Raw genomic sequence first — 27,795 nt, forward strand, 5'->3', positions numbered from 1 at the left:
TTTCCTTGATAAAATCAATTACTGTTATTGTTTCCAAGTGTTTTCTACTCCTTTATCATTAACATCTTCAACCTTCATTGGGCATTTTTCTGTTTTAATTATGATAATGTAATTAAAGTTAGTGAAATTAAAAAGAATGTGTCAATAGGTCACAATGCCCCTTCCTTAAGCTTCCCAGTAAAATTCAACTCATGAATAATGAAAAGTTAAATATTGTCAAAATCAAAATAGTGACAAAGTGATTTTTATGATAATTCTATTGTTTTCACATGTTATGTACTACTAAAACAAGTTTAATATACCTGCTTTTGACAGTTTATGTGCCTGTCCAAAGAGATGGGTAAAAAGTTGTGAAAATCAGGCAAAGGACTTCATATTAAAAAAAAACATAAGACAAAAAGGGATCATTTTAAAGACATGTCAAGGTTAAAAAAATACCTACACTTAAATAAGTCAAGAAAAAGGCAATCACACAAAATCAAGCATTCATGATCTAAGAGTTAAATGAATAAGAACAGCTTTCCCATGTTCCCCACGATGCACATGTTTTATCTGTCCAAGGGCAATAACTTCAAATGTTTTTTTTTTTTAGATCTTTTAAATTTTACATAATGAATGGAGAATGTGTCCCATGGACACAGATGATGCCCCACTAATTTCATATAACATTATAAAGGGACCCAACTCCAGAAGGGTATATGTGACACCACCCAAATTTGAACTTGATCTGTGTTTTGTGGTAATAAGCATTGCGTACAAGTTTCATAACATTTGGTTGAGGCAAAGTAAAGTTAGAGAACAGAAACTAATTTTGAGACATACAAGGGTAACACTTAATGCCCCTTTCAATCCTCCAAGAAATATGAAGCCTTAATTAAGGTCACTAACAATTTAATTTTCCATATATCATTTATTTCCAAGGGGCATTACTCCAGTTAATATAATTGATCAGCGCTGATTTTGGAAATAATCCAAGACATTGCTAAAATAAACAATGGGCGGACGGACTTCAGGTATTTCTATGTACCCAGCACTGTGTTGCACTTGGGACAAAAAAACCTTAACCTCTTCTTTCAAAAACATACCACTTTTTTCACAGATGCTAAGCCAGAGAATTAACATAGTAGTAACAGCTTCTGGACATTACCTTATAAAGACATTCTTATCTGTCTATATGTTATCATAGATGATTTATTTACACAAGGTTATTTATAGATATGAAAAATGAATGCATTTTTTTGTATATATACAATTTATCGATACAAGGCTTAATAAAGAGCTGTGCCATGTGCACATGATACGCCCGTTGCTTTTTCATAGAATAATGTTCCATAACTCCTCAATGTCATATCAAAAATTTATAAAAAACTAAAGGGAGGTTATTTTAATAGATATAAACCAATCACCAAAGTTTCATGAAAACTGCTCAATCCCCCTTTTTTGATGAATACAACCTCAAAACTCGAAAAGGTAAAATCTAAATTTAAATAAATCAAAAGGGAGTTCACATCAATAGATATAAATAATTCATCAAAATTTCATGAAAACTGCTCAAATCATTTTTTAGTTAAGGTAATATCTAAAATTTATATCAATTGAAAGGGAGCTCACGTCAATAGATATAAACAATTCACCAAAGTTTCATGAAAACTGCTTAAAGCATTTTTGAGTTATTGTCTGAAAACTGGAAAATCCCCCTTTTTAATAACAACCCGTAACTCGGAAATGTAAAATCTAAAATTTATAAAAATCGAAAGGGAGCTCACGTCAATAGATATAAACAATTCACCAAAGTTCCATGCAAATTGGTTAAAGCATTTTTGAGTTATTGTCCAATATGTTGACGACGGACAGATGGACAGACAGACAGGCGGACGGACAACGGTATACCATAATACGTCCCATAAAAGGGCGTATAAAAACAGGTAGTAATATGAAGCTTGTTGTGCATTTCAACCCTGTATGGTGCCAAGTATAACTCATAATTATATTGGGGACAATGCGATTTTTTTGTTTTTTGTTTTTAAATGTAAGTTATAATGTTCAGAAAAATATTAATTTTGGACATAAGGTCCAGGGATGCAGTTATCGTCCTTCGATTTTCATTGACCACCTCGGTGGTATCGTGGTAGCATGTTCTGATTGAGTGCAGGAGGTCGTTGGTTCGAAACCCGGCTGGGTCAAACCAAAGACTTTAAAATTGGTATTTGCTGGGTCTACGCTAAGCATGCAGCATTAAGGAGTAAGAGCAAAGACTGGTTAGCTTGAATCAGAATAATGTGTCCGGGTAAGGTGACATGTCTTCCTGCGGACTGTTACCTTGGGAACTAGCACTTTGAAAATCCTGCTCAGTGTGTCGGTCTAATACAAAGCAGGGATAAATTTCATATAACATTAACATGTTCTCGTCCTGAATATGCATATTAATTTGCCCAGGCCCCCCCTTTTGTGGGAAAAATTTGATTGATTATATTGGGAATCACTGAAGCATGACTGGAACAGGCCCCCCTAAGGTCAGTCAGTGGGCCCCCCCTTACAAAAAGTTCTGGATCCGCCTCTGAATAAACCCCACAAACAGCATAGTAGCAGTACAATATAAGAATTAATTATTCAACAATTTTATAGGGGTGGAAAAGCATTGACTATAGCATATTTGTATATCTTAGCTGCATACTCATGCACACATTCTGACACAGCTTTTACGGCCAAACAACATACTACTAAGCAGGATATTGCTGTCTGTTAATCTCTGATGCACAAGGTACAAATTATGACATATGTAGGTCTCAGTGATCTAAATTCATTTTTAGGGTTTAGGACTGTAGTGGTGCAATATCATTAACAAATTACAAGCTTTTGAGAGAAGGAACAGCCACGCAATAAGTTCAAATGGATTAAAAGATGAAATACCACCTTATATTTTTACAAACATTATGTATTATAATTAAAATCAATTTTGTTTAGAATTTACTTACAAGTTCTTTCTTTCAGTGATGTTCATTACTCATTCTTGACCGACTTGCTCTACTGAAGTTATATTATTTTGTCCTTTTTTTTGTTGAGCTGTGCTGTAAATCAAAACAAAATATTAGATCGATTATTGGGTAAATGTACATCGCAGGATCATATCAACTGGCCTTTTATAAGCAAGAACATCAGCATGTTTAAAACATGCAGCTAGATTTTAACATCTATTAGTGCAGAGATGTTTATTTCAGCATGCAATATTCATGCCTTTATCTATTTTACATTTTGAACTTTGCCACAAGATGCATTTTTAGCATGCAATAAGCATCCTGGACCTTTTTGTAGGTATATATGTACTATAATGTCTCATTTTTTTAAATCTGTAAATTAATTTTTATTTCAATAAAAAAAACATTTGTTTCCTCGTTTTATTGGTTATCCCTGAAAAAACCTGTTTTCTCATACCACATTTAATTGCACTCAGGGCCTTATCCAAGAAGAAATGCTAAGAAATGGACAAGTATTTAGCAATCTATTTTGTTATTCTTTTAGTTTATCTTTACTTAAACAATCTTTTTAAGTACAACAAAAGGATTATATCATACTATCCTAGCTTTAGTTTTCAGTGTTATTTGTCATTTTTGAGCTGAAATTTTTCTTTGGGTTAAGAGAAGGGTGAGATGAATGTTATCTTTGGAGAAACATCTATAGGATTTCCTATATAACAACTCTTTAAGATCTTATTAAAGAATAAAAGTACATTTTTTAAGGTAAAAATCTAATTTTTTATCTTTATTTAGTGATCTATAGACATCAAATGGGCTATACTTACCCAAATTTTGAAGAATTGTTCGATTCTTTTTATTTGTTGAAAACTGACTGCTTGACATACTTGGACAATCAATCCTGACGCACCAACCATTGGAGAACAGCATGAATCTTTCACTAACATAAATTATCTTGATTTTGCCTCATAACAAAAAAGGAAAAAGTTAAAAAAAAAACAACAAAAAAACAAGGAGTTTCATGTGTCATCATAGTTAGCATACCAAACTTGTCTTCAAAGTATAAGAAATTAGGAAGTAGAACAGATCCAAAAAGTGCTCACCTGGGTCAAGCTGCTGGCCAAACATGAAGTCAGACAGGAATGAAAATGAAATCCTTCTGTTCAGTAGTACCTGAGAAAGTGTAACAAAAGTATTTGTTGGACAGACAGAAGAATGTCACAGCAATAATCACAGGATAGTTCTAGAATCTTTCAGACTGGTGCAAATAGGCAAGGTATCTTATTAGAAAAGATTTTTTTTCACATTCTCAACCCCTACCATGAACCATTTGAACAACACTAATTGGTTCCTGTATTAAAGTAATTGCAGAGGAGAAGATGTTATCATATTACTCCTATTTTCTATCAAATTTCTTTTGGTAAATGTTCTTCTTTGAATGTCAATATAATTATTTGTATTTCATAATAAATGTAATGCAAAGGTTAAAGGCCAAATGGTCCTTTGTCTGCATTGATAAAGTTAAAATTTATTGCATGGTCATTTTCTTTTTTAATTCACATTTTCAATTAAAAATTCTGACATATGTGCAGTGAAATATTAATTTAAAATGAAAATTTTGTATTTAATTCAATATACAATGGACAAATTTGAATTGAGTAATTACATAATTTGAAAAAATGCAAGGTTTAAATGTCATATTGAAATATTGGTTACCAAATTAGTTCTGTATTAAAAAGTAAATTCCTCTTTCTGATGGGAATTTTTAATTCAAAGGCAACCAATCTTAATTACCAGAAATTTTTATGTTGGAATTCAGACAAAAAGCGAGGACACACAGATATGACTCACCTTTAATGTTCATATTTGATGATAGGGGGCTGCTTAATATCCAGCGGCAACTATTACATGTTCATGTAATATGAAGATACCCTGCTTTGTATTAGAACGACATGCTGAGTAAGATATTTAACATGCTAGCTCAAAATGTAAAAGTCTACAGGAAGATGTTATAGTGCTAATGTTTCTGACTCTTGAGCTGACCAATCTTTGCTCTTACGTGGATTGAAACCCACCACCTAACAAACATCTGACAACCATATGCTACCATGAAATCCACTAAGTTAAATATTGGGTCAATGTTTATAATATGCAACTGCATATATGAACACCTTAAATCTAATAAATTCGTTCTATCACATATTGGCAATAGGGTAACTTAAATTCTAACAAGAAATGATTGTAACAGGATGCTGTTACGAAGTCTCCCAAACGAAGCTCCCATAATTCGTAATTCCCATGGTCGCCTGAAATTGGGCAAGGTCCAATGAAAATTGGTTTGGTCCAGTAAAGTTTTATGCATTAGTGATGCCTGGGGACTAACCCTGTATATCATTCAAATCATCTTGGCATGACAAACCAGAATATATATGGTTTAGGGGTGGGGATCTCGACCATTTACAAGATATTAGAACTTTCTCAAATGGCAGGGGGTGGGGGTGACCCCTGGGGACTAACCCTGTATTTCATTTGATGTGCTTTATCATGACAAACCAGAATATATATGGTTTAGGGTGGGGATCTCGACCATTTACAAGATATTAGACATTTCTTAAATGGCAGGGGGTCAGGATGACCCCTGGGGACTAACCCCATATATATCATTCAAACCATCTTCGCATGACAAACTAGAATATATATGGTTTAGGGGTGGGGATCTTGACCACTCACAAGATATTAGAACTTTTTTAAATGGCATGGGGTGGGGGTGACCCCTGGGGACTAACCCTGTATTTCATTTGATGTGCTTTATCATGACAAACCAGAATATATATGGTTTAGGGGTGGGGATCTCGACCATTTACAAGATATTAGAACTTTCTCAAATGGCAGGGGGTCGGGATGACCCCTGGGGACTAACCCTGTATATCATTCAAACCATCTTAGCATGACAAACCAGAATATATATGGTTTAGGGGTGGGGATCTTGACCACTTACAAGATATTAGAACTTTCTTAAATGGCATGGGGTGGGGGTGACCCCTGGGGACTAACCCTGTATTACATTTGATGTGCTTTATCATGACAAACCAGAATATATATGATTTAGGGGTGGGGATCTTGACCACTTACAAGATATTAGAACTTTCTTAAATGGCAGGGGGTGGGGGTGACCCCTGGGGACTAACCCTGTATTTCATTTGATGTGCTTTATCATGACAAACCAGAATATATATGGTTTAGGGGTGGGGATCTCGACCATTTACAAGATATTAGAACTTTCTTAAATGGCAGGGGGTCAGGATGACCCCTGGGGACTAACCCTGTATATCATTCAAACCATCTTCACATGACAAACCAGAATATATATGGTTTAGGGGTGGGGATCTTGACCACTTACAAGATATTAGAACTTTTTTAAATGGCATGGGGTGGGGTGACCCCTGGGGACTAACCCTGTATTTCATTTGATGTGCTTTATCATGACAAACCAGAATATATATGGTTTAGGGGTGGGGATCTCGACCATTTACAAGATATTAGAACTTTCTCAAATGGCAGGGGGTCGGGATGACCCCTGGGGACTAACCCTGTATATCATTCAAACCATCTTAGCATGACAAACCAAAATATATATGGTTTAGGGGTGGGGATCTTGACCACTTACAAGATAATAGAACTTTTTTAAATGGCAGGGGGTGGGGGTGACCCCTGGGGACTAACCCTGTATTTCATTTAATGGGCTTTATCATTTAGAACATTTTCAATTAAAAAGATTGTGTCTTTCACAAACGGTTTTCAATTTATAATCATTTGAAAATTTTTAAAAATAAAATCCCATAGGGTTCTATAGTAAAACCCTCTTTTCTTTTTGCCCCTCAAAGTACCCCTTTATAAACCCCATTGCACAAACAAAACCCTGATTGCACCACTAGACATGTTAGTCTAACATATTGTGAAACCCTAAGTTAATCTGACAAGCGGTTTTGGAGAACGGGTGCGGACAAGTTCAAATTTAAAAGCGGCGGAAGAGGAAGAAGAAGAATAATAATAATAATAATAACTGAGCAAAAACAATAAGTCTTCCCAAACTTCGTTTGGGAGACTTAAATATAGAGGCCCCACAGGGCTAATATCATTCATTTCAGAGGCGGATTTAGGGGGGGGGGGGTGGCCAGGGTGCCTGGGCCGCCCCTTTTTGTGGGAAAAATTTGGTTGATTTTTCTTGTTAATTATCCCCATGTTAGTAATAGTATCCATTTTGGCTAGACAAAAGGTGTTGCCTAACATCCTTTTTGACTCTGTCAAGTTGAGTTTTAACTGGACCAGAAGTTTCAAGAAAACATTAAAAAAAAAAGTTTACAATGGATGCCAGATGATATAAAACATATCAAAGAGATGCTCATATCCCACATCGGACCTTTCAAAATGTTTGATGTGCTCAAGAAACTGGATATCTGTCACTAAGAATTGTACAGCATCTCTTAACAGAGATTCTTATGGTTCAAGTGTGTTAAATTGCTATGTTGCAGTTTCATTGATGTGTTTTTACCAAATATGATCCTACATCAAGTACTGCTGTTCATCAGATTCAATGCAGGTACCAGTGAGTAAATGAAAAATGCCAAGGTGAATTTTCATTAACTATTGCAATTGAATATTTAATTTGTATGAATCAAATATGGACACAAATATAAATTTTACATTTCCCCTTCAAAATCACATGATCAAACACATACACAATGTCAAACAAAAAAGAAATGATTATAAAGTAATACATGTGTATAATATATTCGAAAAGTTGAGTTAATACATAGGTACATTGTATAATAATAAGATAGTCATTAATTGCTGGTAAGATAATTACTAATTAAAGATCACTGGGGAAGTCTTCATATGATGATGGTTTGGTGTGAAAGATATCTTAATTTACCACATTTCCCCCTAACTTCTCCTAATTCAGTTACTCCTTCAAAAGTTTCCCACTAAATGTGTTCATGTTAAAACAGTTTATGTACAATTGACTTGTAAATCGTTGACATTTATTTTCTTCAGTTCATATTTTAAGGTGTCCTTAAATAACATTAACTGTAGTTTAAACTAAAATTACTTTAACCCTTGATGAAATATTATCTTGACACCAGACAGATGGAAGATTGAATACTTTCCCTATGAAATAAAGTTATTACAAAATATTAATTTCAAGAAAGTTGCTAATTATTGCAACCAGCAAAACTGAAAATATTTAAAAATCACATGATTTAAATGTCCTACAGAATGCTACATTATCCTCTTATTATTAACGAGTGTACTAATATATACATATACATATCATTTATGTCAAAACCTTGATTAATGTTGATTCAATATAATTACAACTAATTTTGCCTATTGAGTACTGATCTGACTTTAATCTCATGTATGCATGCACTATAAATTGAAAGCACAAATTCTGTTCATTGTATGCCACATAAAACACGAAGTTTAGAATTAATATTCTTCACCCTCCTCTTCTCCTTCTTGATCAGCAGAATCAACACCAACTTCTTCATAATCTTTCTCTAGAGCTGCCAAGTCTTCCCTAGCCTCTGAAAACTCTCCTTCCTCCATACCCTCACCTACATACCAGTGTACAAAAGCTCTTTTGGCATACATCAAGTCAAACTTGTGATCAAGCCTAGCCCAAGCCTCAGCAATTGCAGTGGTGTTGCTCAACATACAGACAGCTCGCTGTACTTTAGCCAAATCACCTCCTGGGACAACAGTTGGTGGTTGATAATTGATTCCCACCTTGAAGCCAGTTGGACACCAGTCAACAAACTGGATGGTTCTCTTGGTCTTTATGGTTGCAATGGCAGCATTGACATCTTTGGGGACTACATCTCCTCTGTACAACATACAGCAAGCCATATACTTGCCATGGCGTGGGTCACATTTTACCATTTGATTGGCTGGTTCAAAGCAAGAATTGGTGATCTCACCAACAGATAGTTGTTCATGATAAGCTTTTTCTGCAGATATGACTGGAGCATATGTAGCTAAAGGGAAATGAATGCGTGGATATGGTACCAAGTTGGTTTGGAATTCAGTAAGGTCGACATTTAATGCACCATCAAATCTTAAGGAAGCAGTAATGGAACTGACAATCTGACCAATCAGTCTGTTCAAATTTGTGTAAGACGGTCTCTCTATATCTAAATTACGTCTGCATATGTCATAGATAGCCTCATTATCAACCATAAAGGCACAGTCAGAGTGTTCAAGGGTTGTGTGAGTGGTCAAGATGGAGTTGTATGGCTCAACAACAGCAGTTGAAATTTGAGGAGCTGGATAGACGGCAAATTCTAATTTTGATTTCTTTCCATAATCAACACTGAGACGTTCCATAAGCAGGGAAGTGAATCCTGATCCTGTGCCACCACCAAAACTGTGAAAGATGAGGAAACCTTGTAAACCAGTACACTGATCTGCCAGTTTACGAATTCTGTCAAGAACTAAGTCTACAATCTCTTTACCAATGGTGTAGTGACCTCTTGCGTAATTGTTTGCTGCATCTTCTTTACCAGATACCAATTGTTCAGGATGGAAGAGTTGTCTATATGTACCTGTTCTTATCTCATCTGAAACAGTATATATGAAAAAAATAAAGAAAATAGGCTACAGATAATGTCCTCACTCAAATATACATGTAAATGTACTTACTTGTTATCATACTTCTATGTTCACATCTGTAAAGGATCAATTTTCCATTTTTCTTAATTATTTGACAGATTTTATTTATAAGTATTCATGTAAAATCTGTATCATCAGTAAGAAATAACCTTAGTATGTGATCTTATCAGTAGTAATATATTTTTACCTTCATCAGGAACGCTAAAAGTTTAATATTTGAAGGGAATGCATAAATATGCAGCAATATTAGGAGCTATTTGACCAAAAGGGACCTAAAAATAATAATATTCATCTAAGGTCAACTTTGCACAAGAGATTTGGAACCTTAGTTTCTTGATAATTTCTCAGTTTATCAACAGGGAATTTTTGAAAAATATGTAATGAAACCATGTCAGTACCAAGGCACAGACTACTGATTTGATGATACCCTCAGAGACACTACAAGCGTCACAAAATCATGTACATGTACAAGGAAATAACCAATATTATCAAACCAGTAGCACTTTACAAGGATTGAATATTTTTTCTGGCCATTCCTATGTCAAAAATTTTTGTCCTAATCATTTTAAAAGAAAACAGTCTAGTCCTAATTATTAGTCAACTCACATTGATGGCCTGTCATTGATTTTTGTACTATAGTGCAACTTTGTCCCTACCAAATTTATACATGTATTGATTTATATTGTAGGCCCTTTTATTGGGATTTTTATTCTTAAGCACTTTTCAAAGGTGAACAAAATGTTTATATGTTAAATTTAGGTCGAGCAACAAACATTTCATACATTTCAGGACAAAATTATGTTGAGTAATAAATGAATCCTCATTTCCAAGGGACATAACCCAAACTCTGTAAGGACATTGATCTTCTAAATAAAGTCTCTAAAACCTTTAATCTAACCATATAAAAAAAAATTGTTTCCAGTAACCTCACCAACCGAACTCCAACTGAATCTTTTTATCTATAATCATAAAAAAGCTATTTCAAACCGGTTCTTGTGTTAGATTTTTTCTTATAATATAAAATTTACTTGATATAAAGGTTGGAAATGTTACATGAATCTTAAACATAATCTTCAAAATAATATTATCTAAAATTCCTACAGAAAATACATATTCTTCACTTAAGATTATTGTCTATTCTTATTATTAATATATTATGGAAGTTATTTAGAAGGATGTCAGTATACACTTTTATTCTTGATAAGTATAAACAATAAATATAAATCCTTCATTCACATTATGATTACACTTTCTAAGTTACATACATACATAAGAATGAAATAACTGAATATTTAGGTTTCGATACCAAATCAAAATTTATAACATTTTCTGAAACATATGACACCAGATATTCTTTAATAAATGGTTCCTTGAAAGAAAATGTCAAGAATTAAAATTCTTACTTCTACATATATATATATATAATAAATTAATTTCTGAGATAACTATCAGAAGAAAGTATAACATACCAACAACTGTAGTTTCCAGGTCAACAAATACTGCTCTTGGCACATGTTTGCCAGCTCCAGTTTCACAGAAAAAAGTGTTGAATGAGTCGTCTCCCCCTCCAACAGTTTTGTCAGAAGGCATCTGACCATCAGGTTGAATACCATGCTCCAAACAATACAATTCCCAGCAGGCATTTCCCATCTGAACTCCAGCCTGTCCTACATGAACACTGATGCATTCCCTCTGAAAATGTACAAGACAATTCCCCAATTACACAAGACATGCAAGAGTGGACACCTAGAAATGTCTTTTATGCATACTTTATAAATGACTGAATACTCGGAAGTTCTAAGGAATAAAGTCGTCATACAATTATCCCGAAATGTTGTCTACATGTAAATAAAAGAACAGAGTTCCAATGTCCCCCACATTGCACATATTTTATCTATCCAAGGTACAAAGGCAATAACTAAAAAAAGCACTTTTTTTTTGTTCTTTAAAACTTTTTATTAATATCTAAGAGAAATGAAGGCTTCAGAGCAAATGCAATGTGGTTTCCATTGTAATTAATATTTCCAAGGGGCATAACTCGTTAAAACTATTTGATCAGCGCTTATTTTAAAAAATGTCAAAGACATTGCTGATATAAACCTATAATATAAGTTTCATAAAATTCTGGCAATATTGTACACATGAGAGCGCTGACAATGCAATTTTCCATATAATTAATATTTCCAAGGGGCATAACTCTTTAAAAAAATAATTGATCGGCAGTGATTTTCTAACTCGATCAAGACATTGCTAATATCAACCTATGATATAAAAGTTTCATAAAAATCTGGCAAGAATTGTACACGTGAGAGCGCTAAAAAAACATGATGGACGCCAGGTATTTCTATGTCCACCGTAATGTGTTGCGTGGGGACAATAGGCCCAAGAACACAGTTATTTCGTAGTGCATTTCTTTTAGACAATAAATTCAAATTAAAAAAATCGCACCTGCTCTATCTCAAAAAGATTTTTACAGTGTAGTGTACTACTATTGATACAAATAATATCAAAATTATAGAAACTTCTACCAGCTCTAACTCAAAATATTGACAATTCTGTGTTAAGGGGGGCTAAAATTCAGTTTGACAGCTTCCGACATTCTAATTTTTGACCTTTTTTAACTGGACCAAATTACTACTTAACATAAAGATTCAGCACCCAAATTTTTTTAACATGTAATTTCATCCCCTTACTTAATATTTCATGCATAAAATTTCAAGAAATAAATTGGGAAAGTGTATCAAAAAAAAATGCAAGTTATACACTGTTCATACTAGGGACTATATTCGTAGACAACGAAAACCAAAGGACGATAACTGTGTCCTTGGACCTAATAGGATAGAAAGACTTGACCAATTTTAATAAAACTTTGCATGACCTAAGCTTAGGCAATTGTAAGATAGTTGGCCAAGTTTCATGGCCATAGGATATATATTATAGAAACTAGGGCCATTTTAATATTGAAATTTTGGATGTTTATTTTTGACGTTTAAATCATATATTTTCAACTGTCAAGATTTTGGCCTAAAAAATTTAAATATTGCAAAAATTTGCTTTTTAAATACTCTTGAATTTAATATAATAAGTATTAAAAGCAACAGAACACTCATTTGATTTATCAGATTTATTACAGTTATTCAAAAGTCAAATTTATATGAGCCTGTGCCTGAAAATAGAGATTTTCGAATTAAGGGAAGCCTTACATAAACATGCATTTTTTTCAACCAATTTGAAGTTTTTGAAGGTTTCTAACCATACATTATTCTTCCATATATATTAAATGTACTTTAAATGTAAAGAAAAGTTACAAAAAGCATACCACATGAGTATAAAATGGTCTTAGGCCATGTAAGACTGAGAATTATTTAGAGTCGATTTAGGCTGTAGCCAATATTTACATATAAAAATGCACACAGAGGCTATAAGGAAGTGAAATTTGTTACTTTTTGCTCATTTCTATGCTAAGATGTCATGATACAAGAAGTCTAATTGCAAAAGGACTCTTGAATTCAACTTTTTTTTGCAGACAGTACATACCTGCCAACCTTTGAAACCTTCAAAGAGGGAGATCTCCCTCTCAGCTATGACAGCTGAGGGGGAGATTTTGCGGCGAACTACATTTTCAAGTGAAATATTTGACATGTTTACTTATTCATCTACGAAACACTTATAAGAGTTATTAGTTATACTTTGTTTCTTTAAATATGGTTATATCCTACAGAGGTGTGTTGATTGTTTCTATCAACAACAAACAAATGGAAGTTTTTAACGACCTTGACTGGCTATACAGCCCTTGCACGGTTGGCTCGGTGCCCGAAGGCGTTTGTTGAGCGTTTAAATATTTTTGCAGTCGGACAGGATCAGTTGGAATTCGCCATTTAGGTAGGCCGCCATCTTGGATTTGGTGAGTTGTTTTGTTTTTGTTTTGTTGACTATTTTGTTGTTTACTTCACAACGGCTGCTTTCAGGGCCAGGTTGGTCAGCTTGGCAGCCCGCTTACCACGATGATGGAGTACTGGTCGATGAGTCTCGGACATAGTAATAACGATGACAGGAAGCATTATCAGGACCAAAGTTGTGAGACAGTGAAATGGTGGTCCATCATCTAACACCTAGGATACAGCCCTCGGACGTCACTCGGCATACCACTCCCCCATCCATAATGGGTTTTGGAGTGTATGTTGACGCGGGAATTAGCCCTACGCGGATTATAGCCTAACGTAGTCTGTACAGCGTTGGATTGGTTTCTGTCATCGAAAGTAGTAAGTCGTTGATCCATCTAACAGTAAACCCTCATCGAAGATAGCTGGTAAAGGAGAGCTGACCCAGCACGTCCGTTCAGTTGTAATGACTGAGATGTGATCAATTAAATTGGTTCAATACATATCTTATAAATTTCAACATTGAATAGAAGTATAGATCTTTTAAGATATTTTTAAAATATGATTATTTTTTTTGTCTTAAGGCATACAAAATCTTTTAATTGCCATCCTTTTATGATTTTTTGTTTAATTTGTATTTAGTTTATATTGTTTTATCAATTCACATTATTTTAATAAGGGTAACTTAAAACAGGATTAAACAGGGGAAGTAACCCGAAATTTCTTTGAAGTACACAAAGCTTGAAGCAAAAGTCGTTAATGATCGTAAATTAGTACTATGTTTGACACCCAAGCTGTCAAGTGAAGCCATTTAATTTCACATGGCCTGTGATTTACAGGTAAAAACAACCCTCATCAGTGACACAAAAACGTAATTATTGTTGACTTGTCATTCAAGGTTGAAATATCCAAAAGCGGGAGATTCTATACTCCCGCGCGGGAGGGTACCGGCAAGCGGGAGATTTCCCGAATTTTTTGCCATTTGAGCGGGAGTCTTCCGCTCAAAACAGGAGGGTTGGCAGGTATGACAGTATGGTCTGATGACCAGTTTTTCACTTTTCAATGGAAAACTTGCATGTAGTTTTAGTCTCATTTGGCATATATTTGAACCACTTACTATCCTAAAGAAGAAAATTATGGTAGCATATGAAATGAATAGGGTGTACTGATCATTGTAAAGTGTTTTTTTAACAGATTTAGAGAAATATTTGTGACGGACTACAGATTTTATGTACAAAGCTCTTCACATTTCACATACATAAAACAGGCCGTTTAACCAGGGACATAAATACAAATATTCTGCACTTTTTTTCTGTGATAATCTACTTTTCTCTAGATTCTGAGTTCACAAATGGTTAATTAAATTTGATTTAAGCATAGAAACACAAATATCAGGAACATAAAAAGCTGTCAGATAGAAAGTCAGCATGGCTCTTAGGCATAAAATGGAAACTGCTTTAAAATGCTTATTTTAGCCGTATAATGCCAAAATGGGACATTTTAACAGAATTTCTGTCAAACAATTGTAAATCCTTTACTTTTATTGAGTTTGACAAATTGAAACCAGAAAACCATTCAGGAAAGTTGCCAAAGTACAGAATCTACATTTACGGAAATCATCTCTTAGGCCCGAGAACACAGTTATTTCGTAGTGCATTTCTTTTAGACAATAAATTCAAATTAAATAAATCGCACCTCCTCTATCTCAAAAAGATTTTTACAGTGTAGTGTACTACTATTGATACAAATAATATCAAAATTATAGAAACTTCTACCAGCTCTAACTCAAAATATTGACAATTCTGTGTTAAGGGGGGCTAAAATTCAGTTTGACAGCTTCCGACATTCTAATTTTTGACCTTTTTTAACTGGACCAAATCACTACTTAACATAAAGATTCAGCACCCAAATTTTTTTAACATGTAATTTCATCCCCTTACTTAATATTTCATGCATAAAATATCAAGAAATAAATTGGGAAAGTGTATCAAAAAAAAATGCAAGTTATACACTGTTCACACTAGGGACTATATTCGTAGACAACGAAAACCAAAGGACGATAACTGTGTCCTTGGACCTAATAAAAAGACCCCATAAAGCCGGCAAATTCTATCTTTGTTAACCTGTCATTGCTAAAACAAATTTTTAGGATAATGCCTTTTAAAGCAACTGAATAATTTTATAGATTGATAATATAAACTTGTACAAGTATTGATTGTATGAGTACAATGAGAAGTTAACAAGAAACTACATTCTCAATGACCTTCCAGACAGACAATTTTTTTAAACCCAACTATCTATATTATGGCATGAATTTCTGATAAAACTAATGGTAAAATCAACATTGAACTGTTCAATCCCAACATGGAGACATATATCTGCATTCCGAAATTAGACAAATTTGATATATTTATTTTTTTCAGTGAATTGAGAAATACATGTTGGTTTGATAGATTTGTCGGAAACATGAAATGCATACTATTTACTTTTATATATCTAGGTCCAGCCATGCCTTAAAACTTAATATCTAGATGCACCAGTTTGTCTGTACTCAAGTAGATTTTGTGGTGTAAACACAGTTATATTTGTCAATTCCTTTTTAAGAACCTTAACAGATTTATTGCACTTTGTAATATTTTCCACAAAATCAAAAATAATTTATTTGGCTGAGTGGACCCAACCTGGTCAATTAATATTTTTGCAGATCCCCCTGGATCATACACTCAGTGATCTCATAACAAATTCTGATATCATTGGTCAAGTTTGCATGAATAATGCGACTTGAGTGGTTCAGATTTCTATGAATTACAGATCACGAAATTCATTTTCCTCCATCTGTCCATTATCCTGCCCTCAGGACAAATATTGAAATTTACATAGCTACATGAATAAATGCAAAATTATTGTAAATAGTTTGTCAAAATGAAAATTTGCTCTATAACCATAATTGAATATTATATACTGTAACCTTCACCAATCGAATACACCCAAAAAAAAATTTTGAAAATGAATCTATTTTTTTACTGTTACTTTTAGAACTCTGTGGTATTGAAACCTTATGATTAGAATCAATCGCAAACCAAAGTTTCCTTGGTCTTTTTTGTATTGCTAATACTAGTCTTACCATTTTCTATGAATTAACTCCTCTCCCTGCTGTCAATGAGCCGTTGAGAGTGTCTGTAATCAGAGCGGGAAAGTGTTGTAAAAAATACCGGAAATGGGAGGAGTCAACGGCGCTGGTGGTATAGACCTCCTTTTATCATTATCTGTGTACTCAGGAACATATATATTGTTAGATATACTGTTCCCAGGTGTACTATGATACGCGGATCTAGTCAAATTCTTGTATTGAAGGAGCTCCTGAAATATTTCAGAACTCTATATCTCGAATTTAGGATATTCATAAATCATTGAGGACCTCCACAAATAATCGGTAAAAATTGCTGTATTTCCGGAGGTCATAGACCTTATATATTTCAGAATTTCCATACTTAACCACTGCATAATCAGCGAAGGAGCCGGGGATGAAGCTGAAAATGATAGAGGACTCTGAATTACTCCTAGACTATTTGACTATAGAAAAGCGTTTTTTTTTGCTTGTCACTTTCAGAATACCACCCCCCCCCCTTTTTTTCACACACACTTTCCAGTCCACTCCCACGTTGCCGCTATTTTCGTCCATATTTCAATTTTAACAATTATAATTAGATACAGAGGCGGATCCGGGGGGGGGGGGGGGGTCCGGGGGTTGGAACCCCCCTTTTTTGACGATCAATGCATTTGAATGGGGACATATAGTTGGAACCCCCCTATATCCTGGGTTAGGAACCCCCCCTTTTATAAATGGCTGGATCTGCCCCTGAGATATGACAATATAAGCAACAAACATGAGACATTGTACAGCATATAATGTGACAAATAATATAATAGACATTAATAATAAAAATACATGTTTAACCCCGCCGCATTTTTGCGCCTGTCCAAAGTCAGGAACCTCTGGCCTTTGTTAGTTTTGTATATTTTTTTAAATTTTAGTTCATTTATATGTTTTGGAGTTTAGTGTGACGTCCATTTTCACTGAACTAGTACACAATTTTATTAAGGGGCCAGCTGAGGACCACCTCCGGGTGCGGGATTTTCTCGCTGCGTTGAAGACCCATTGGTGGACTTCGGCTGTTGTCTTCTCTTTGGTCGGGTTGTTGTCTCTTTGAAATATTCCCCATTTCCATTCTCAATTTTATTATAAGTACACTTGAATATTTTTTCCCATTATTATTTCTATGCCCAGTAGTGCACCTAATGTTCACATCAGCACAATTATCATTTAAGCATCCATTAGTAGTTAAATATTTGATTTCAATAAATTAATTTATGACCTGCATGTACGTGTCGCTTAGAACACGACCAAATGTTCAATATTAATCATCCGTGTAATGTGCTCTATGGGATGTTTACAAACTTACAACGGAGGAAATTTCTTGGCATGAAATATAGTTTGTTCATCTTCAGGAGACACCAAGGGACGAGGCTTAAGGATAGCTGCAACAGCAATCTTCCTCGTGTCAAAAGCAGATGAACAAGTAAACCCTATAACACAACCAAAAAAAAAATAAGAATAAACTTAAATTATTATCTGTAAAGATTGATATTTCTTCATCTGCAGGATACACCAAGGGACGGTACTCTCGGATATTATCATAGGCAGTAACAGCAATCCTCCCCTTGTCAGAAGCAGATGAACAAAATAAATAGAGAAATTGAAATCTGGTCAATTTACAAATAAATTAATAAATAACAACAATGGCTAATTATGTGAAAAATGTCATATCAATCTGCTATTTGCAGTAATATTATTGAAATTAGAGTTACAATGATTGTGCATTTTATTTTAAATCGTAAATCATCAGTACGAATGTTTGGAGTATGTTTTTTTTCTTTGTTTCTTTTTGTGATCCGTGTTAATTTATATGCCATCTGCGGGCCCTTTAAAAATGAATTATTCATAATTCATTTCAGTCAAAGGAGTTGTTGGTACACACGCCAATAACACGGCAATATAAGTATGCAAAAAATCTAAAAACATCAACAGGTCAACATACATTTTTCAACAATAGTTAAGAGTCAATACTAATGAAAAAGAATACTTTGTCAAAATCAATGGACCCACAAGAGGATGTATCACGCGGTGTAAGAAATGGGGAGAAAGATAGCACTAAATTTTCTCCTTGACAACATTAATGTACGTTTCGGCAAAAAAGTTTATTGACAGATTGTAGGTATTCCTATGGGCACCAAATGTGCCCCGTTAATAGCCGACTTGTTCCTTTACTGAACAACACTTACCGTTATCTTGATGATATTTTTTCGTTAAATAATCAAGAATTCTCTAACTATACTGCTGAAATTTACCCAAAGGAACTTACTTTAAATAAATCTAATATCAACAGCAATAACTGTCCTTTCCTAGATTTAGATATTTCAGTATTGCACCAGAAATTCTACACAAAAATTTACGACAAAAGGGATAATTTTTCTTTCCCTATTGTTAATTTTCCCTTTTTGGACGGTGATGTTCCTTTGGCACCGTCTTACGGTGTTTATATATCCCAACTCGTTCGCTATGCTCGTGTTAGTAGTGACGTTTTGGATCTCAATGAGCGTAATCTATGTATTACTAGTAAATCATTAAGTCAGGGATTTCGTTACTACAAATTACTTAAAACCTTTACTAAATTCTTTGATAGATACAAACATTTGGTCTGCAAGTTTGGCTGTACCTTGGTAGAAAACTTATTTCAAACGGAATAGCGCATCCTAAATTTTACGGTGATGTTGTAAACCGAGCCCGGAAATTTAGATACGATCCGGGTAAACTAATCAATCCTTTAAATAAACTCATTCTAAAAGGTTACATATTCAACACTGTAATTAAATCTTTGAATATTGTTTTTATTGGTGTAAATATTGATTCTGTTATCAGTGAATTAAAACCATACTAAATATTACACATATGTACTTTCACGGTACTACAATCTGTCGATACGTATAGTTTAGCATTGCACAAGGTCATGTTTTTCTCTGACTGTTAATGACGTCTTTACACTAAATCCATTGGATGTTGGATGTGTACTGATTGATATTTTAGTCTTAGATACATGATTTTTTTCATTAGTTGTTATTGGCTTTGAACTAGCTGTCAGTTACTGCGAGTACTCTCAGATCTGTACTTAGTGTCATTTTGTTTTGGGGATGTATAAGTACCCGTCCACGTCCACTTTGTGTTTTTTGTTAGATGTATTTCTGTGTGTATCCATCTGATGAGTTAAGCCTTTTTCAACTGATTTTTATAGTTTGTTCTTATGTTGTACTGTTACACCACTGTCCCAGGTTAGGGGAGAGTTGAGCGCTCACAAACATGTTCAACCCCGCCACATTCTTTATGTACCTGTCCCAAGTCAGGAGCCTGTAGTTAATCGGTTGTTGTTGGTTCATGTCTGTCATATTTGTTTTTCGTAAACTGTTTTATTATAAATTAGGCCGTTAGTTTTCTCAATTGAATTGTTGCATATTTTTCATGTCGGGGCCTTTTATAGCCGACATACGGTATGGGTTTTTCTCATTGTTGAAGGCCGTATGGTTGCCTATATATATAAATCGCATTCGGTGATATCACTAATGAGGGAAACCTAAGAGGATTTTGGTTACGACAAATGGGACAAGTCCGTAATCATCTGTGACACAAATATTCCATAACAGTCAAACGATACATGATGGCGTCCATAAAACTTTCATAGAAATTACTTCACTTTTATAGCCACAACGAATCTCAGATTCAATAATGTCCATGTAAGCATCAACCCCTTTCAAACAATTCATGATTTGAAACCCAAGCCCTAAAAATCGTATCAATCTTATGGAAGATTTATACTTAGGTACTGATGAAATGTTGCTATATAAAATGGAAAGTTCAAAATCGGAAAATGAAAAATATTTATTTGTCGTAAATTCATATTTGCCAAATTGTGATCAGATCCTCGTGTCAATTTCTAGATGTAAGTCAATACATGATCAAACCTAAACGTGTCTGTGATATCCTTTATTGCAAGTTCAATGGGATATATGTGATCAAGATAGCGGCAAGTGTAGTTAAAGAGTTATTGCATTTTTCTTTAGAACTTGAGCCCCGTTATGAAGTCTATATATTTGTACCAATAGGAATGTCGACTGTCAATTAAAAGTGCTACCTTGTATGATATGGGATTTACAAATGTATTATCTCCTACTTTTGATACTTTGAGATTTCTAATTTTGTTTGTTTTCAGTGTACCTACTTGTGAGAGTTTCTGGAGTAGCCTTTCTTAGTTACCTTGTTAGTTTAATCTTGACTTTCAAAGGGAGATAACTAGCCCGATTATCAATATTTCTGTACTGTTACGATATTACTTTGAAATTAATATTTCAGAAATTTTTACTGACGCAATGTTTACAGGTTATTACGCAAAAGACCCAGGTGTTACCATGCAATTTTGATATCCGTTTTTTTGTGTTGATTACTCTAGATTCCAAGTAATTTGCTTCGAGCATTATTGATGAAAAATAAGTCTCAAAAAGGCGCATATGTTCAACAGTTGCATTAAATAAGCATTGGTATCTTGTAATTTTGAATCATTACACAGAAGATACAAGGCTGCAAGATAAGGCTTGAAAGTCGGTCTAAATCGCAAACTAATGTGTATAATGCTGTAAACCACAGGTCTATGGTTATAAACATAACAGCCTGATCACATATTCCTTTTTTACATATAATACTGATTTGTTGAATTTTTAATTCCCGTCGAAAATTTACAATCATCATGCGAGATATTTTCCTGCTTAAGTTGGCTTCACCAGTTCGGTGATTGCACATGAAGTTTTGGATTACCAATAATTAGTTTCTTTAGTCATTTCAGAATATTTTTTGTAGTTGAAAAAAAAATAGAGCCTGCGAAACTGAGCACCTCTTGCAGCCACAAATGCCTGGTGACCTCTACCTTTGATCTTAAACCTTCTGCTCTCCTTTTGCGAAAACATTGTGAAAACCATGTTTATTTTAACAAAAAAAATACGGACGGAATTAACTAGTATTACACTCATATTTTGCAACTCTATCCGGTAAAATTTATTGTTCATTTATAGGGTTCGTGTTTTCGTCATCATATTCATCATACCACAATACAGGAATTACCAAAAGCATTGTACAGTACAACAACCTTCACCAACACCCTGCTCCTCCGGACAAAAATAGACACAAAACCAAAGATAAACAACAACAAACAACTTACGGTCCATATAGCCTGACTTGGTACAGGCATACAATGTGATGACAATTCTATGTACAAAGGGGTAAATTATGTACCAAACGTTATATAAGATTAAACCTCTTTCATCTTTATTTTTCTAAACATGTTCATTAAATATCGACCAAAGGTTTTGCCATTTTCATATTCGTTTTATTTACTGTCTTATCCTGTTTCTTCGTTGTTGTGCGCTTTCTGCATATAGTATAACAAAGAACAGGAAGCTGTATAAAATCATATATGGAAAAAATCCGTTTGCTATTATCATTATGGAAAAAGTATATCCACACCAAATCAATGCCATTACAGACCGACTTCGGCATTCAAATATTCCGAACAAAGTTTCTTGGATTTCATAGATCCAATTTCGGAAGACCTCTACAAACCCTACAAACATCGGTCTGCGCTGCTGTCGATTCCAGACAACAAGGCGATCCAAGTTGTCCATCAGATCACTGTTTGAAGAAGTGTCCGAAAAAGAGTCCGATTGCTCGGAAAAATCATCAGCATTAATTCTTCCATTGAGAGATTCATCACTTCCATCGAACCTAGGAAATGAAATGGCATCGACCCGACAAGGAAGCCGACTATCCTCTTCGACAGAAACATCCAGATCTCCTTCCATATCGCTTACTCGTTCTGATATTGAGTCATCGCTTTGTGTGGCAATAGACCGAACAGCAACATAACCTTCATCCTGAAACTAACAAATCAAAATCTTAGTAATTCTCCCCAAAATTATTTTTGGACCCAAGAAAACGTGAAATATTGATTGATCAAGTTTTGGCTATTTATATATAGCCATCTTAGGTAAGAAATCAATACAAGATTTCAAGAGTATTCTAAGAGGTCCAACAAGCTATTCTCAAAGCCAACAGCCAAAACACCTTTTATGCAAGTATAAATAAGCTTTACCAAAAAGCTTGCCTAATCTCAGCAACATTCAAAGTGGATATATCTTAAAATATTTACTGTGCATCTTTTAAAATAATAGTTACCTTGGCTTATATAAGACATCTAATAATTGAAAATATATAAATAATTATTATCTGTGGCATGACCATAATAATTTCACCGAAAGGTAAGGGTAAAAAACTGTTTGGTATTTTTTTCTTATGCCATTTTGTGGGGGGGGGGGGGGGTTACTTCCTCGTGGCTCCGTACTTTAATTTTAATTACATTGGTCAATTAGATCAAAGAAGCCTTTTGTAGCCGCAAATCCAGGATCTGTCGCTGTATAATCTGGAATCTTTATTATATTACGGACTCCTGAAGGTCGAGCAATTTGGGAAATTAGTATACGTACGTTTTGATGCACAATATATTCTACTTAGGATTGAGTGCTTCTTGTAGCAATTTTGATATGGTGAATAAGTGGTGACTGAAGGACATTTTATTTGAAGAGTCGAGATAAATTATCAACGGGTTAGGGTTAACAACTTAGGTTTTTTTTGGGGGGGCGCTCACAAACATGTTTACGATCGCCACATTCTTTTATATGTGCCTGTTCAAAGTCAGGAGACTGTAGTTGGTCCATGTCCATTATATATGTTTTTCGTGAATCGTATTGATATAAATTAGGCCGTTAGTTTAATCGTTTGAATGGTTTTACATTTTCGTGTTGGGGCCTTTTGTAGCTGACGATACGCTAAGGATTCTTCTCATCATTAAAGGCCGTACGGTGATCTATAATTGCTTATATCCACGTCAATTCTGGTAGATATAGACTAATTAATTAATTCATTGACAATCATACCTAATCTCATTATTTTTATATTAAAATGTTTGTTGGTATGACAATTAAAATAATACCGGGGAATATCAAAATAATAAGTTCATTCACGAAGGTTAAAGAATTTATTATGTCTGGCCCTTTTAAATATTTAATAGTGCATACCTGTATGGAAAAAAGATACTCGAAGACATGTTATATATGTTGAACTACAATATAACCAAAATAAACAGACTTGCTTAATATAATCAACTATCCGATGGAGGGCAAGTCAACTCTATTTGCAAATTAAGGCGAAGCATAAATAATTTGGCGGTTTTCGAACTTTAATGAAATGATCATTGCTCTATTATAAAACATATAAGTTTAAATAAATGTTGTGGGCAGGTTTCAAAACAAATTTAAAGTGAAGAAAATGTATTTTTGGTCAGGTTTAAAACAAAATAGAATGCTTTTACAGTATCTTTACGCGCATTCTATACATTCATAGATTTGCTTCACAAAGTTTTAATTGATCTTTAGGAGTATAATTGTTACGTACATCGTTCTTTGATATTCAGAGGCAGTTCAACAAGAACTAATTGCATACGACATTTCAAAAAAATCCGATGAAATAATTTGACTCTCGGCTTGGAAATTAAAACGAAGAGAGAATTATCTTGTTTTCTAATTGTTTTTTTGTAACCTTTATATCTATCTATTTCTGCCCGTTCCATGGACATGACTAATTCTAATTCCCAATAGAATGTGATCTTTTTTTTTCTTTGTGACTCCTTTGATTTATATTTGTTGCAAATATGACTACATTTGTAACGCTTATTTGTCCTACCTTTTTATCTTGTTCACGCCAGTTTTCAACAAAATCTTGAATGGAGTAATTGACGTACATTCGCCTGTTCAGAACTGATGAAACTAGTGTCCTTTTTCGACATGTCGGACAAGAGAACTTCAATCTTGCGAATGGACATTGAGGAAATTGTTCTTTTGTCAGTCTGGCAAGATTTTTAAGGCAGCTGAAATTATAAAGACAATTTGTTTTGTGCATACTGATGGGACTCGAAACAAATTTTTCTATTTTACATCGTGACAATCCGAACCTGACAAGCAAGTTTATTGTGGAATTTTCACGCTTGCGCGATTTCTTATTTTATATCTTCGTTTCATATATTTGTTATAATGAGCATTTATTCGTTTGTAGAATCTTGTAGTATTGGGCTATTCTTACCTTGTACAAAAGCTGTGTCCACATTGCAGTGTATGTGGTCGACGGTACACACCAAGACAAATGCTGCATCGAAGAAGCTTACTCCAAGACGTAAAAGAACTATTTGCGTCTACGATTTCCATAATACAAAAGTGCAAATCCAGCCATATATTATACCTTTACTTGACAAGTTTGGTGAAGTCTTGACCGGCGCCATGGTAAAAGCACAACTATTAGTGACGTCTGTGTGCTTTTTTGGAATTGTGACGCTGTATATAGTTGCTGTTTTCTGATTTTCCCGCAACAACAGAAGAATTACTAGTTGCTGGTGGATGTAGTAAAGCATAGAATAAATGATGGGAAGCAGGAGCCCTAGTCCAAAGAAAGTGACATTTGCTGATGAACAACCGAGACACAGTCATTCTCCTATTCCCTTGATACGCGACAACATGTCGTTCCTTCATAGGCGATTGGTAGAAATGATGGAGGAAGCTAGACAGCTCCGTGATGAAACTTCGTCGTTGGTGGGGGATTATTTAGATTTAGAGAAAAAATTCAGGAGTCTTAGACTAGTGAGCAAAGATACTATGAAAGAGGTAGAACAGCACAATCAGAACCTTGACGAAGTGATTTATCTCAACAAAGTAATAAGACATCTAAAGGATGCTGACAGTAACATGCAATATGTGCCTTGTGTAGTGTATAAGAATGATACATCTCGATAGAGATAACAGTGAGCCATATACAAGCAGCAAAGAGTACATCTATGGGGCATTATTTCACATACGGTAACGTTCGGATAAAAAGTGTTGGCAAACACTATCAGTGTAATTTAGATGAAGAGTTTGCAACTGTTAAAATATGAAAGTGTTTTATTGTTACTTATACTTATCATTTTGCTTTTGCTTTCAATAATTTTGTTTCAAGATCTATTGTTCATTTTATATTTTGTATTTCCAATGTATTTTCAATGTAATAAATCAATGTTTAAGTGTTTTGTTATTCTTTTTTTTTATTTAATCTATTGCTTAATTATAGATCTATTTGCATAAGTCAATTTTCGCCAATATCAGTCATTATACGGACGCAGGCGAAAGACTGTGTTTCCAGTAGTTCAAAAAACGGATTCTTATGAAATCGTGTGCCTTCTTTTACTTTTTAGGGATCTTAACCAAAGTAGATCTATACTAGATTAAGCATAACCGTAACCTATACCTAACCCTGACCCTTACAGTAAAAGAAGTTAAAAAAAATTGCATGCGATCAGCGCAAGTGGTATTCAATATTTTATCGATATTTATGTGCATTTGATACAAGTTCCCAGATTCATAATTTATTTATTTTCGTCTTTTGAAGAAAAAAACGATACATATATAATTTCTTTCCGCATTAAAATGAACTTGCATGTGACTAATTGCGCGTAAAAAAGCAAAGGCAAATTTTCTCTTTATTTATTTCAAAATCAGGGTCATTTGCACACGTCTACGAATCATTGTTTCTAAACATTATTCAAACCAGATTACAAATGCTTATAGACCTTTCAAAAACACAACTGATCAAACATTGAAAAGGAATGTCGTGATATAGCAATTCATTTTAGAATATAAAAAAAGATAGAGAGGACACCAATTTGTACACATTTTCCACCAGAATACTTTATAACTATACACGAGTTGTCTCGTAGAGAGTCGACATAATAATGCAATTCAATATCTGCGATACATTTCAAAACAGGAATTAGAATGAAATAAAATTTTATGAAAGAAATGTATATTTTTACAGCAGTTTAACCTTCATTACAAATTTTGTTTTATTAAACAACAAAACGATTTGAAAACAGATGTGTATCAGTCAATGCTGACAGTTATAAGTCAGAGAAACCATGGTTATCTATTAGTTGAAATTTGGCTTTGAACAAGCTTCCATTATCTGCGAGTACTCTTAGTTCGGTAATGTGTCTTTGTGTAGCTGCATGCCTTTTTTGGGGTGCTTGATAAAGATCGAATGAGTCAAGCCAACTAATTTTTGATGTTGGTCCTTATGTTGTGCTGTAACAACAATTTCTCGGGAAAGGGCAGGTTGTGCGCTCAATTTTTCCTCACCACCTTCTTTATGTGCCTGTTCTTAGCCAGGAGCTTTAAATCCAGTAGGTGTCGTTGGTTGTTGTCTGTCATTATTATTTTTCGTTTTGTGTTAGTATAAATCATGACGTAATTTTTTTGGAGCTGTTTCTCATTAAGCTTTATGAAAAAGTATGATGATATCAAAAGGGTCCATTTGATATACAAGCGAAGAATGAAGGACCACAACATGACCAATCAAATAACAAGAAATGAATTCTGATGCACCAAACGGAAGGGTAATTTCCGCTCCTATGGTAACCTAATATACAGATATGCCTTTAAAGGTCAAATGAGTTATGAAGTGCTTTTCCTGTACTGATTTTTTATTGTATGTTCTTTCGTGTACCTTTTCTTTGTCCTGTGATCGAAATAAAAAGGAAGAAGTTTTTAGACCCCAAAAACTGTCTTATCCTGCATAAAGTTCATATGCCTTTCCAAAGTGTCAGGAACCTGTCAGTTGTGGACTTGTGTCATATTTCAATGTTTGTTATTTGTAGAGTACAGTGTTGATGTGGTGATGACAGATCTTTGATAGTCTCTTTTTAATCCATTTACAGCTGTTTAGACTCGAGTTTGACATATTACAAAGACACTTGGTTGTTGTATGTTGACCTCTAGATGATTTTTTTATTATGTGTGTCTTTTTTTTTTAACTATTTGCCACTGGACATTTATCAAACATCAATACATCAATCAATCAGTCGTTTTTGAATTAAGGATTTTTTTATAGCTAATGTAAGTCCGCCAATATGGAGAGGTAGCAAGTACCAGAATACCACGAGATTCTCTGAACATGATTGCATATTAGCATTAAGAGAAATGTTAAATAGAATTGCACTTGTATGCAAACAAGATGAAATCACAGGAACGTCACA

The 27,795-nt window shown here is 34.2% G+C and overlaps 3 protein-coding genes across 4 annotated transcripts in view; all 3 read right to left on the reverse strand.

Annotated features, from left to right (window-relative positions):
* Positions 1 to 3,057, reverse strand: part of LOC127739394 (bifunctional arginine demethylase and lysyl-hydroxylase psr-1-like) — a 42,002-nt gene extending 38,945 nt beyond the window's left edge. Inside the window, exon 1 of one of the 2 annotated variants that reach the window (XM_052251162.1) lies at positions 2,976 to 3,057. The gene's annotated coding sequence lies outside the window, so the exon portion shown is untranslated. The remainder of the gene's footprint in view (positions 1 to 2,975) is intronic. The other variant, XM_052251142.1, reaches the window with a different exon arrangement.
* A 4,560-nt stretch (positions 3,058 to 7,617) lies between these two features.
* On the reverse strand, positions 7,618 to 16,727 carry LOC127698240 (tubulin alpha-1 chain-like). Its single transcript, XM_052201610.1, has 3 exons — positions 16,650 to 16,727; positions 11,114 to 11,336; positions 7,618 to 9,592 (listed from the first exon to the last, which is right to left on the reverse strand). Exons 1-3 carry the CDS (start codon positions 16,650 to 16,652, stop codon positions 8,463 to 8,465), a joined length of 1,356 nt encoding a protein of 451 aa, XP_052057570.1. The 5' UTR covers positions 16,653 to 16,727; the 3' UTR covers positions 7,618 to 8,462.
* A 5,214-nt stretch (positions 16,728 to 21,941) lies between these two features.
* On the reverse strand, positions 21,942 to 25,009 carry LOC127698356 (E3 ubiquitin-protein ligase RNF135-like). Its single transcript, XM_052201774.1, has 3 exons — positions 24,819 to 25,009; positions 24,423 to 24,606; positions 21,942 to 22,564 (listed from the first exon to the last, which is right to left on the reverse strand). Exons 1-3 carry the CDS (start codon positions 24,938 to 24,940, stop codon positions 22,019 to 22,021), a joined length of 852 nt encoding a protein of 283 aa, XP_052057734.1. The 5' UTR covers positions 24,941 to 25,009; the 3' UTR covers positions 21,942 to 22,018.
* Between the last annotated feature and the right edge of the window lie 2,786 nt (positions 25,010 to 27,795).

This window comes from Mytilus californianus, unplaced genomic scaffold (assembly GCF_021869535.1).
Source record: "Mytilus californianus isolate M0D057914Y unplaced genomic scaffold, xbMytCali1.0.p SCAF_1, whole genome shotgun sequence".
Lineage (NCBI taxonomy): Eukaryota > Metazoa > Mollusca > Bivalvia > Mytilida > Mytilidae > Mytilus > Mytilus californianus.

Bases quoted from the DNA above. Each gene is read 5' to 3' on its own strand.
- LOC127698356 (XM_052201774.1), bottom strand. From the start codon at position 24,940: ATGGAAATCGTAGACGCAAATAGTTCTTTTACGTCTTGGAGTAAGCTT. The intron at 24,607-24,818 runs GTAAGAATAGCC...TTATAATTTCAG, and splicing joins GGACACAGCTTTTGTACAAG to CTGCCTTAAAAATCTTGCCA. The intron at 22,565-24,422 runs GTAGGACAAATA...TTGATTTGTTAG, and splicing joins GGCGTGAACAAGATAAAAAG to TTTCAGGATGAAGGTTATGT.
- LOC127698240 (XM_052201610.1), bottom strand. The intron at 9,593-11,113 runs GTATGTTATACT...ATACTGTTTCAG, and splicing joins CCTGGAAACTACAGTTGTTG to ATGAGATAAGAACAGGTACA.